This window comes from Neodiprion pinetum, chromosome 2 (genome assembly GCF_021155775.2).
Source record: "Neodiprion pinetum isolate iyNeoPine1 chromosome 2, iyNeoPine1.2, whole genome shotgun sequence".
NCBI classification, from domain to species: Eukaryota; Metazoa; Arthropoda; class Insecta; order Hymenoptera; family Diprionidae; genus Neodiprion; species Neodiprion pinetum.
The window spans coordinates 4,500,273-4,513,809 of NC_060233.1; the positions used below are offsets into that span (position 1 = coordinate 4,500,273).

Genomic DNA, 13,537 nt, shown 5'->3' on the forward strand with positions numbered 1-13,537 from the left:
TCCGTTGTGGCTTATTTTTTCACACTTTTTATTTTCGTTTATTATTTTTCGCAGCATGTATTACGAATAGGTGTACCGTACCTTATCACGCCGAGATACGGTAACGGTAACGAAAACTATTGTAGAAACGCTCTAATTGCCTCCTACGAATAAATTCCAAGCGTCAAACCGCATCTATAACGCGATAAATCAGAATGACATACCAAACTTTCAACCATCGCGTGCCACTGTGTGTTCGTAGGTGTGAATACGTTGTTGCGTGTGTTAAACAGCAGACCGAGAGGAGAACCGAATCGAACCGAACCGACTTGTCTGTCTATCCGGACTGTACCAATTAACTGTCCCAGCCGGAATAAAATTTGAATGCGGTGATAGGCATGTGCTGTGCTTGTATATCTCGTAACCGATTAGCTGCTCTATTATACTTCAAAGCGAGACTCCCGATCATCCGCTTCTCCGAGAACGTTGGGTTACAGCTTTCAAGATTAATTTGTAAGAGATGAAAGGCGAAAGACTTGCGGAAGGTGGAAGATGGAAAAACTGTGCAAACAAGAAGAATTCTAAATTTTTTCGTGAGGAAAAAATCAGAATCTTTAATTACTATCTTCATTCACTCTTGGTTTATACATATTTTTTTTTGTTTTTTCCTTCAAATCTGATGATTTTGAAATCGATCTAATTTGCTTTTTCTCAATTCAACGACTTGGATAGAGCGAAAGTTGAAGACGTCGAGTAAACTGATGAATGAAGTAACGAGTAAAATCTCTAGAGAGGGGAGAATATCTGTATAATTGATATCGAGAGAAGTGGGAGAGCTTAATGAAATTCAATCGTCCAATCGACTAGCGTAATAGTAATTACTATATGCTAATAACGTACAGCGCAGTTATTATTCACATATCTGACTCTGAATATTAATAGTTGCAATATAATTGCACAGCTGTCGCGTTGCGGAAAAATAATTACGGCAGCCATCTTAACAACGAATATCACATTTGTCGACCTCGATAAAGTGAACCGCGGTTCTTGAATTTCGATTCCAATTGCCCGTCTTTCTCTTGAATATTTTCGCCAAAAACGAGTGAGAATCTGCCAAGTAATTAAAAAAAATCACGTCACGTCCCAGCCTCGCTCATTCCTGGAGTAAACGTAATACGGTTATGAGGATCAAGTAACGTGGACCTCATACGTACAGACGTTCGGGTACATGGTATAGAAAACAAGCCTGGCGCCTGGAATAGAAAGCGCGATAAAGTTGTGGGTGGATCGGCAGGCACCGGTTGGGTCGCAACGTCGGCTTCGGCTGCTTGTGAATGCCGATCGGAAGAAAAGTGTACGTGAGTTTGTGCGCGTACAATTTATAATGAAAATCTTAAAATTCGTTCGATAATAGGATATTTTTGCTTCAGGATTTAACAGAATTAATTATATACCTCTGAGAGCGATTAAAAGTTTGTCGATAAAAGATTACCTGTTTTCAGTATCGATAGAACTCGATTACCTTGGTTTCCCGAATCCGATAAACAGAGGCGGATGTAACCATGATGTAGTTAACTGAAAATTGGATCGATGATAATTGATTGAAAACTGTAATCATGACATACCTGCCTAAGGTCTAATTGGAGAGTGTAACAAATGAAACTCGGCAAGCTGACAAAAAGCCAGATATGGTTCAGTTGTTTGTAATCGGATCTTCAAAAATTACATTTGTTATAGTAACTAAAAGAATTGAGTAAAACAGGTATCGTTGAAAAAACCGTTTGAATATTGTTGGAATTACGAAAAACGAGGTACGCCCAAACATTTTGCGATATCCTCGATCCTTTTTTGGTTATTGCAACGCGAAATCAGTTTCTGATTTCAGGTTCAATCAGGTTTACTCAACTTTTTTAGTTAAACAAGGCTTTAACGTCAATCAACGGTTACAAGAAAATATAGCAACAGTGATCGTAATGAGAAAGAACAGTAACGGATACTAGAAAACTAATTTTCATTTTCTGCCTAGAACTATATTTTTCGATTCTGGTAAAAAATGAAAATATTTAAGAACCGAGCGGTAACCGGAACTAAAAATTTCTCTCAGTGTTGGAATATAAATTAAAAACTTGAGTTTTTGTCCAAGCTTGTGCAGCTAAAGTAGTTTTAGATTCAAGGCAACATTTTTCTCGATACCTTTCATCGTTTCGACGATCCCTGAGCAAAGGTTACTTTCTACTCTACAAGACTTACTCTGTGCATTTTTTCCTTTCTCTCTTCCCCTGTCCCTATTTTTGGGGTTCTATTCCCAAAAATTCCCGGCGCTTTCCATACTAAAGTAAAATACCGGGAATACGATTGGCGTAAAAATGGGACTCAACGTCGTCTTCCGTGTCATTCGGAGAGTACAAAAAAAAAAAAATACGAGCAAGGGAGGGCGGGGGGGGGGAATGTCGGGTGTATTGTTGCCAGACGCCGAGTCGGAGATATGATCTAGCGGCGCGGTTATCACTCCGAGGGAAACGTGATGTGGCCATGATATCCTAGGATGGATGCATATAAACGCAGGCGTGTGCATGAGATGCTGACCACGCAGGTCACCCACCCCTGACGATGAGTGTAAGAGACGGACCCAGGACTCGGGGCCTTACGTAACACGCAGCCTCGGCCACGCGGAGCTCGGGGTCCGTTTTTCCCGCTCCTTCGACTCCTCGAGGAATAAGTAAGCTGACAATGAGCCAAAAAGGGGGATCAGTTTTTATCGCTCTTTGTGAATAAACCATGAACTGGAGGCGGGCGGGATAAGGGGGTACACGCATACAAGGCCCCCAGGGCCCGACGCATCGGGTTTACAATTTACTTTTTATAATACCGATCAACGCGTGGCTCCGGTTCGCCGTTCGATCGATCTCTCTCTGCTGTTCCTCTTCTTCCTCCTCCTCTTCTACTCATCTCGCTTCAACTCCCGTGCTTTTTACTACCCTCGGTCATTGCGGAGCAGCTGAGGGATAAAGAACCGGATAAATTGAAAAATAGATATAAACGATCGCATGAAGACACCGTCACGGACAATTATCAGAATTTATACAAAATTCAAATTATTTTCAATCACGAATAATATCGTCAATTTTATACCGATGAAATGGTAGATTGCGCTACCAGTACGGAAAACAGGCGATTCCCGCACCGGTGCAGGAACGTGATATTTTGCGCACGCGGTTGGGAAAACGAATTTTACTCTATTTCCGCAGTCTAATATAAATCCCAGAAATTTAATTTTCAACTTGGATGTGAAAAATTTTTCTGAAACTAAATGGTTCTCCTTAGAAAGAGTTACGAGAAAAATTCGTGAAACGCAAAATTTCTTGAGATTCACTTTCCCGCGTTCGGTTAACAGTTTTTGTAGTCGGTTCTTTCACACGAAGCGGAATGAAAAAATAAATGTATAAGAATGAAAATAAGTGGCTCGATGAAAGAAGAACGCCGTAAGAGAGCTGCGGCTTTGGGCCCCAGGTATGAAAAAGCGCATAGAATGGATAATAGACATCGGATTGGTTACGTATACTTAGAGGGAATTGTGGTTTGGGTTATTGGAACACCCGCCCACACAAAAACCCGTCTTCCCTCAACTCGAGGCCATCATCCTGCCGAAAGTATTTATTCTACTCGTTTTTCGTCTGAGCTTTTACAAAAGCTCGCCAGCTTCAAAACCTCGAATTCGGTGCGTACAATAATGCGCCGCACCTTTCGTTAAACTTGTAATCCCGAAGGTAATCGCCAATTAATCGTAAAAATGAACGCGACAAATGTTGGACCGCTTATGTTATAATACTAGGATTTATTTTGTCATATTTCTCCACAATAATTTTCATTTTATTCGTTTTTTATTTTTTTTTCTTTCTCTTCTACGCTTCAAATTCCCTGTACAAATAAACACGCATCGTATTATACCATGAATGAATTATAAAGATCCGAGAGAAAGCTCACAGGGAGGGAAAAAAAACTGAGGTTTGAATAAAAAGAAAAAAAAAACCAAGAACCTCAGACGCCGCGGCTGCGTTGATTCATGAGAAGAGATAAGCGCCCATTTTTTTTTTTTCTTATTTCTCTTCCTCCTGCACCTTCCTTACATAATCACGGCAGCGCGGCAACGCAACGCAGTTGCCTGAAAAAAAAAATATATGCCTAATTCTTTCCCTGACAAAAGCTTAAGTCTTGACTGCTCGTTTCTTCTACGTTGGAACGACTCACGGTTCACGTCAAAATTACACGTAGCTCAATTACCATTAAGCGATACAACGTGTCTGTTTTCGGTACTGCGGCACTAATTTTATTAATTTTTTTTTTTTTTTGTTCTCTTAATCTTCATTTTCATTCCCGATCCTGATCGCCGATCGACACGCAAGGATTTCAGTTACGGCCCGAATCTTGACGCATTCTGCATTACCTAACTTGAATTTATTACTGTGAAACGGTAACAGTGCGTGAAAAATTGAAAACGTCAGGTTCGGAGGAAAAACAATCGTTATAAAAATTTTGAAGAAAATAAAAATAGGAGAAAAACTGCGCGAGTTTAATTTTGATATGCGTGTAATTCGTATGTGCGCGCGTGTATTTATATATATATATGTATATAGTACATAAAAAAGTGCACTACATTCAAGATTGGAAATATCGTCTTCTTTTTACTGTTCACATTAATAATAACAAATTCAACGTTCAACGTATATCGGATGTGTAGCAAAATAACCGTTATAGGTGTGTATAAGTTAAATACAGATTTACAAATATTTACGACTTAAGATCTACGTTGTACACAATTATATATGTATATATTAATCTGATGTCTATATTTATATAATTTGGAAATAATTTATATTGACTTACTGATGTTTAATGTATAATATAATATAATATAATGTAATATGTATAATAACGGACGTTTCAGATTCAGCGTGGGTTGTATACAACATATTATATACTCGTATAAGCGAATCGTACAATAAATTGTATATCTACAGGTTACAGCTTATTCAATATATTCACCCCTTTATTTGAATAAATCGCCACGCGTTCAGTCCCATTACGTCATCCCATAAACATATAATATGGGTAATTTTCACATCTACCTGTAGCACCGAATTTATGGGTTTGCGATGAAAAATATCAACGTATTATACGTATGTCTTATTATCTATACAATAACTCTCATTTAAGTTGTAACTAATTTCAGCCTTTTTAACGATATTCTAACGCACGCATTTCATCGCGCGAATTTTTTAACATGGTTTATAAATCGAATTCATTTTCTCCGATAAATTTGGGAATATAATATTTCTATAATACGAATGTCTATATCGAGTGATAGAAATTAATAATCTAACGATTGAAATTTGAAAATTTTCCAAATAGCAAATTGCTCGATAATTTTAAATTCGTTTGGCATTTATTTAAATTCAATTCACAACCTATAATTTTTAAATAATCAATTGAAATGTTCCGAGATTCTACAGTCGCAAAAACGTCCGTCATTTATCAAGGCACAATATTTCGGTGGTCAAGTAGAACCGAAATAATATCAGCTAACGTGTGTCTTCGGATAAAAAAAAAAAAAATTGGAAGAAAAAAAACAAAATTGAAACCATTGGAGACGAATAACATAAGAGGGATGCGGGTCGTTAATCGGGTTAAACAAACAACAGGGTTAAATCATAAAAAAAGGAAAATGAAAAATTCGTTCAAAAATTATATTTTCATCATTCTGGCACGATTTTGTAAACACAACATAATTTATAAATTAACGTACACAATCTTCAATAATTTATACATATTACCATTAATAAGATTTTTATACCTCATCTACTACCGTTACAAAAATAGGCAATATTTTCTGGAGATTCCGTGAATTAAAAAACAAAAACGATGTCAAAAGAAACAAAAAAAAAAGGAAGGAAAATTATTAAAAGTTAAAAATTATTTCAAAAAAACTGAGGGAGAACTATTAAGCGTTTCATTCGACCTTTGATCATTTACAACGTACAGGTATAACAATTTCTCATATCCCTCAAGCGCGCTCAACATTTTTATAACAATAGTAAATGCATGCACACAGGACTATCCAAAGAGAGGGAACAAAAAAAAAACTTCTTTTTTCCCTACTGTTTTTTTTTTTTTTTCCTATTCTTTTTTTCTTTCCTTTCCTTTCCTCATCTCAATGCAATAACTTGTGAAAACCTTATGACATACTAATCGTGAATAAAAGGGATTTATTATGTATAATAACAGGACGCGGCGGGATTAAGGGAAGTGGAAACGGGGTAACAAAATAAATAATAGAAGCATTAAACATTATTAATCACTTAACAAAATAACTAATGTATAATAATAATAATAATAATAATAATAATTATAGCCAAGTGTCTACGTATGTATGAACGTATTCGTATGTATACGTAATAAGTAAATGTATGAATAATTACAAACACAGGTAAATTTTTCTGGCACGATTGTTCGCAGAGAACGGGGAAAAAAAAAAAAATTTCCGTGCACGATATTATCGTTATGTGTGTTTTTTCTCCTTGTCGTTATATATGTATATATAAATACAATATTTTTCAGCTCTCAACTGCAGAGATTTCTTCTTCGAATGGCTCCGATTTTCAATATTTGCAAGTACAACACGCAACTACAATAATTGGCAAACTGTCGGAAGAGGTGAGAGAAAAAAAAAAATGGTTTAAACGTAATTTCGTTTTTCTTGAAATCTTTGCAAATTTTTTTTTTTTTTTTTCGTCGTCTTTTGTTTTTTGTTTTACTACATTCACCCTATCCGAACCGTTCAATTAGCAATAAAGGATTTCCATTACTATTTGCGGCGTTGATCGGAATGGAAAACTGGTTTAATGCAAGTTCGAATTTTCATTCCTTCCGTTGAAAATTTTCACGGGTCCGTAACATTTAAAAGAGAGATAATAAATTGTCAAGCCTGTTATTTACGGGCAAGTAAAATGGCAAACGAGAGAGCAAGTAAGTTCGTACAAACTTAATAAAAAAACAAAAGTTGAAAATAAGAAAAAAACCAAGAAACTTAATCACTAATTAATGTCTTAATAATGCTCGGCTATTAAACGGGATAAAAAGAAGAAACAAATTTAAAGTAAATGAGATACAATTCGACGTTCAAAAATATACACAATCTTTGTGATCCGATGTGTTCTAATATGTTACATACAAGTGTATAATAATATAATTTTTGCTAACGAGACGAGAAATGGCCCGAATATTGTAATGCTTGTATATGTATATATATCATTATAATACCTGTGTACGCGTTTTCACACCTTTAAATAATTTACTAGCCTATCGTGCACCGTAATGCCCTGATATACAGTTGATTTTATAACTAACGTTATTACTACCATTATTAATAATAGTATCATTATCGTAACTGTTAACGTTATTATTAAGAAAAATTGTTGACAACGCTGGCAGTTTTTTTTGTTTTTTTTTTTTTGTTTTTTTTGATTTCCTTTTTGCATCGACGAAACTTAAATAAATTGACAAACACACATACATAGTTTAACATTTCGTGTTACTCGTTATAAATTGGCTTTTCAAACGATGTGTAATTAATCAAGGATTTTTCTCGAGAAAGTACATTTTTGCTTACACATTTTTTTTTTTTTTTTTTGTATATTAGTTTTTTTTTTGTTTTTTTTTGTTTCTTCGAGAGACCTTCTACCAGGAGGTCCTCGGTCACTTATTAGAAGAAAAATAAATAATCTCGGAACCGTATCCACATCGATAACCAGATCGAAAGTATTTGTCATCGCCCTCTGCTTTTTTATAAACTTTTTTTTAACGGCTCGCGCAGAAATTTATTGCAAAACATTCATGCAGTATTTCGATAAACAGTCGGGTACAACAGTAGTAAAAACTGTCCCCAATTTTGCGTAACCATTGTAATACGTTACACAGTATGTTTCTTTTTTTTTTCATTTCTTTTCTTTTTTATATACATCTACGATATGTTATTATAATATTGTGCACATTATGCGGAGTAAAATTTAATAACATGACGTATAAATTTGCAGAATACGTGCACAATAATGACTAACTTTATTTATCAAACCTCGAGATGTTGTTTTTAAAAAAGTTTCGAAGCTTTTCGCAAAATTTTTTCACGTTAATATACGTTTTCTGTCAATGGATATATGTATATATGCATGTATATATGTATTTATATAGTCTTGTATCAAAAAATATTTCATCTCGTTTATCATCACAGTAATGGACCACAACTTGTATTTTTGTTTTCGCGTGTCAGCTAATTAGTCAGTCAAACATCGCGGGAGATGTTTTTTTTCTTTCTTTTTTTTTTCATATTTGCGTAGCGCGTATTTTAACGTATGTTAAACATGAGCGCAGATATGATTTTGATAGATTACAATTAAACAACTAGTCAATGGAATAATTTTGCGAACAGCTTCGTGTTACGGTCAAATTTTTCGGTATTTTTAATTTTTATTTTTTAATTTCTTTTAATCGTATTTACTTACGTACCTTGTACAATATACACTCAAATTTCGTTGAATAAAAACAAAATATTTTTCTAATTGGTATAAAAATTTCATTCGCAATTGAACGCGAGATAATTATGTCCGATTTCATTTTATATATTTTGTTTTACGCCGCATTTAGGTTACTAAAAAAAAATTTGATTCGTCGATAGAAAAGTGTAAAGGAGCCGTCACGGGTCGATTACAAAATACGTGTATTAATCGAGTTTGAGATAAAACAAATTAGACTTAGGTAAAAATAAAAAAAAAAAAAAAAAAAAACACAGATAATATAATAAGATAAAATAATGGTGCACGAGAGTTAGTAGGTAAAAAAAAAAAAAGAAAAAAAGAAGAAAGAAAAACATCCGCGATCAATCGCGATTATGCAGGATCGATTGAACTTACGTGAAATTTACTACAAGTGTCCTGGTAGCAAGATTTGGCACTGCAGACTTGCGCGATGGAAATTTCTCGAACAAGTTTAGCTATGTAATAAAAAATTAACGAAAAGAAAAGAATTACAAAAAAAAAAAGAACGAAGTTCAATAAATTATTATACGGATATTAATATATTAAGGATCACAACGTCGGAGCATTATTATGAACATAAGATAGAATATTTACAGCTGTTTACTTTAATATGTTAACCTCGGAGAGCTTATTATAGAAATTAATTCATACTTAATTCCTACATCGTGTTTATGATAGTGATAATAATAATAATAATAATAATAATAATAATGATAGAAATAGAAATACGACCAGAAAAGGTCATCTAATTAAATTCCTCACACAGCGTCGTGTCACGTTTCTTACGCGTTACGTTTTACGTATGTAGTTTTAGCGGAATGCTTGCGTTTTTTGTTTTGTTTTCATTTTTATTTGTTTCCATGTTTCTGTTTCGCTGATTTCTTGTTCAGGTGGGGGAAATTTTTCTCCAACTTTACCTTTATCTCACATCCTATCCCTCTGCGCATGTGTATTGTTATATAATTATTAAAAATTGCGTTAATTTTTGAAAATGATTAATCAATGTACCGACGAATAAAATTGTTTTAATACTCTTCTATGCAACGTATCGTCGATTAAAGTTACCGAGTGAATTCAACTGCAGTGTTTGTTTTCTTTCATTTTTTTTGCGTTTTTTTTTTTATTTATTACTTAGCAGATTCCAAAGCATACGCGAACACCTGGAATTCCGACGTCACAGACTATAATGAACTTTTTCAACGTGAAAATTAAGCTCGCACGACGAGTCGTTGACCAAAAATCTTGTCATTTCTCAATCGAGCACACAGTACGGAATTCGCGAGTGTTTAAATTTTCATCCATCTATCGAATGGCGAATAAAACTGGCTGGTCAAAGTCGCCAAGTGGATAAAACTAGCCGTAATGGCGGCCATTATCGGCCGCCATTCTCATTGCCTATCGTCACGGCGTATTTGCTGGCTGAAAGAGGTCGCGAAATCATTTTATTAGTAGAAAAAAAAAAAAAAAAAAAATACAAACTCGAAACTTTACCACGAAATGTTTCAATAATGACTTTGAATTTTTTTTTTTATCTTCTCCATGCGATGCTAACACAGCACAAGAGTACCAAGAGTTATTCAAACATGAAAATTTCATAATCTACGACGTCAAAACGCTGCGTGATTTTTGAAAGCTTATGTTATGGAACCGACTCAATTGTAACCAGCGGTAAAGCGTGTATTGTAAAATGATATGCAGACAGAGGTGTAGGTGACACCGGATAAGAGGTTAAAAACATCGATTTTCATAACCTATTTTCATTTCTTTTCGTTATCCTCCTTCCGTTCGATTATTTCCGATTATGAAAAATTCGAATAACACAAAAAAGAATCCTACATTTCTCAACAGCTTTATTACACCGTGTGTAATAAATTCTACGTTTCGTTATATTGGGTACCCCCATACTCAGCCCTTGGCAATATGATGATAACAATAATAACAATAACAACAATAATAATAATAATAATAATAGTTAAAACCGCAATAAGGGGTTATTAAACACATATATATTCATATATATATATATATATATATATATATATATATATATATGAATATATTATATACACACATATATATGTATATATATATATACATACACGCACATATAATACTGTAACGATGTTGCAATATACACATGTATATATTATACACATGTATAAGAAATACGAAGTATGTTTATCAGAAATATGTATATCGTATACGTAATCATTCGGTTGTGTGTCCATTAATGAAAAGCAACAGACACGAATAAATTCGATGATCTCGTCTCGATCAAGATCGTTAGTCATCACCACCGTAAACGTGCAACGATCGTACAAAAATTTATAATAATAATAATGATAATAATGATAATAATGATAATAATATTCACAACACAGAGTGAAGTATAAAGATTGTAGTGAGTAGAAAGAAGTAACAGTATAATATCGGTATAACGATAACGATAATGAACGTCGTCGTTAAAATCATCAGCAATATGGATAATAATAGTAGTAATAATAATAATAATAATAATAATAATAATAATAATCGTCAGCATCGACCACCGAACCCTCGACAAACGTCATTCCATTTTCCACTCCATCTTGACGTTCGCTGATCCGGCCGATGGCGAGGGTGCGCCATGATTCTGCGACGGTGAAGGAGGACTGCCCTCGGGTGTGCCAATTTCACTCTTCAACGGCTGTCCGTCAGGATACCTGGCGTGGGTCCGCATATGCCGTGTTATCATGTCCCTTCGACAAGCGGCGTAAGGACACTGAGGACACTTGTAAGGTTTCTCGCCTGTATGGGTACGCTGATGAGTGCTGAGGTGATCGGACCTGCTGAATACCTGTCCGCATACGCGGCAAGTGTACGGTTTTACACCTGTATGGAGCCGCATGTGTCTGGTTAGCATGTCCGACCTGGCGAAACTACGTTTGCAAACATCGCAGAGGTAAGCCTTTGCCGAAGCGTCCTGGGGACCCTGACGACGATGACGCGAAGCCATGTGCTTTGCGAGACGATCGTGAAGGCTGAACATCTGACCGCAAACCGGACACACGTAAGCGACGTCGGCACCGGGCGGCATCTCCTCGACAACGGGTGACACCTCCAAGTTGTACCTTACGGCAACGCTCTCCTTGGTAGTTGGTGAGGCAACGTCGCCTCTTACGACCGGAACGCTAACCGATCCTCGAGTTACGATACCGGGTGGTAGGATATGAATGGGATGCGGTCGTCCTCCGATCCCCTTCTTCATCGACAGATCGAGCGGCGAGTCCTGAGCCGGTCCGCTCGACGACGTCGACGTCGTCGTTGTAGTCTTCGTCGTCGTTGTCGTCGTCGGTGCCGGCGACGTCGTCGCCTCGTTCTCCAAGGATCCACTCCTCGAAAGCGGGGGTGGAATCGGCGAGGGTCGTTCCCACCCCGGAACGTCGGAATCGGAATGACTCCGTCGTCTGAACATGTCCGGCAGGTACTTCGTGTGGAGGTAGTGCTCGAAGCTGTAGGACGACGGTGATACCGGCGTAAGAGGAGTCAACGACGCCGGTGTCAGAGGCGTCAACGGCGAGGCGGGGGAGGGAAGAAGCAACGAAGGTGGCGTCGCGCAATGAACGCAGGCGCAACCGGCGTACCTCAGAGCCGGATGGTAGCTTGATAAAGTCAGGTTCCGACGATGAGCTCCAACGGCCGTTCCCAAACCCTGAACGGAACCCGGCGGATGATCCTCCTCGACCCCGGTTCCAGCCTCGTCCTTCAGACGGAGCGGGGAGAAGTTTAGACGTCCGGGACTGCAGTCGGCCAAGGGTGACCTCGACGATCCGAAGACCTCCTCGTCCTCCTCGGAGACGGTGGTCGAACCCTCGAACCTGAAAACCTCGCCCTCGTTCGGCGAGCTCCGATGAGCCTGAAGTATGTCGAGGACCTGTGACAACCGCTTTCGCTTGCGATGACGGTGGTTCCGGTTCGCCGTCGCTGACAGGGTGTTGTTGTTCGTACAGGGTGGCGGCTTCGCCGGTCCGGGGGGCGCTGCGGCGTCCTCCACGGCGCTCTCGGCCATCGTCATCGGCGACGCGCGGCACCCGCCGCCAAGGCCCTTCCTTATTTCTACCGCTACACCCTCCGAGGCTACCACCGTACTGCCTCCCACCTCGTCCTGGAACAGCAAGTTTTTTCACACAACGATTAGTCCTCTATTTTTTTTTTTCTTTCTTTTTCTTTACAACGAAACGACGATAGGCGTTGCGTGTTGAGTTACAGAAAGCAAAAAAAAATAGAACGATATTGCATAGCTAGTATTTTTCCGACTGTTTTTAATTACTGTTGTTGCTGTTTTTATTGTTATTATTATTGTTATTATTATTTGTTTCAGGGTACAAATTTACGTCCATCGGTTTTAGCGAGGTGTGAAAAACGTCAAATCATGATTAGAAACAGCCTGAATTTTGAATTCCTATATTTTATATATTCTCTTATTTTTCACAGAATAATCTAATAAACAATACAGGCTACAATTTTCGATTATTTTTACAAATAGGAAAAACGTATATTTTTTTTTTTTTTTTTCTTCTTTCGCCAGGTTTGAAAAGTTTCATCAAATTCGTACATATGTCTGTGAAAGTTTGATATCCGAAGATAATTATGTAAAAATGCAATCAGTGAAAAATGATTCACCAAGTTGCTCACATGCATTCCTCTCGATATACACATACATAAAATATATACCACTTTAAAACAAGTGTTAAAAACACTAAAATCTTGACGGAAAAGCGATCGATCAACGCTTCCTTCGAACAGATTGATTGTCAAAGACCGGTGTGATCGTTCGACGGAAGTCTTTTAACTTCCGATCTTCCAACTTCTACCTATACATTAGTACACGTATAAATCGTTTCAACGTCGCAGAGTTGCGGGACAATGTTAGTTATAAAAATATAAATGTGTATGTGTGTGTGAAAGAAAAAAAAAAAACATTCTCCCTG

The 13,537-nt window shown here is 37.0% G+C and overlaps 1 protein-coding gene across 1 annotated transcript in view; it reads right to left on the reverse strand.

Annotated features, from left to right (window-relative positions):
- Window positions 1-9,653: 9,653 nt before the first annotated feature.
- The window catches only part of klu (klumpfuss), a 30,875-nt gene continuing 26,991 nt past the window's right edge, over window positions 9,654-13,537 (reverse strand). The window contains exon 4 of the mRNA XM_069133563.1: window positions 9,654-12,711. Coding sequence (XP_068989664.1) covers window positions 11,134-12,621 — 1,488 coding nt within the window. The 5' untranslated portion in view covers window positions 12,622-12,711 and the 3' untranslated portion in view covers window positions 9,654-11,133. The remainder of the gene's footprint in view (window positions 12,712-13,537) is intronic.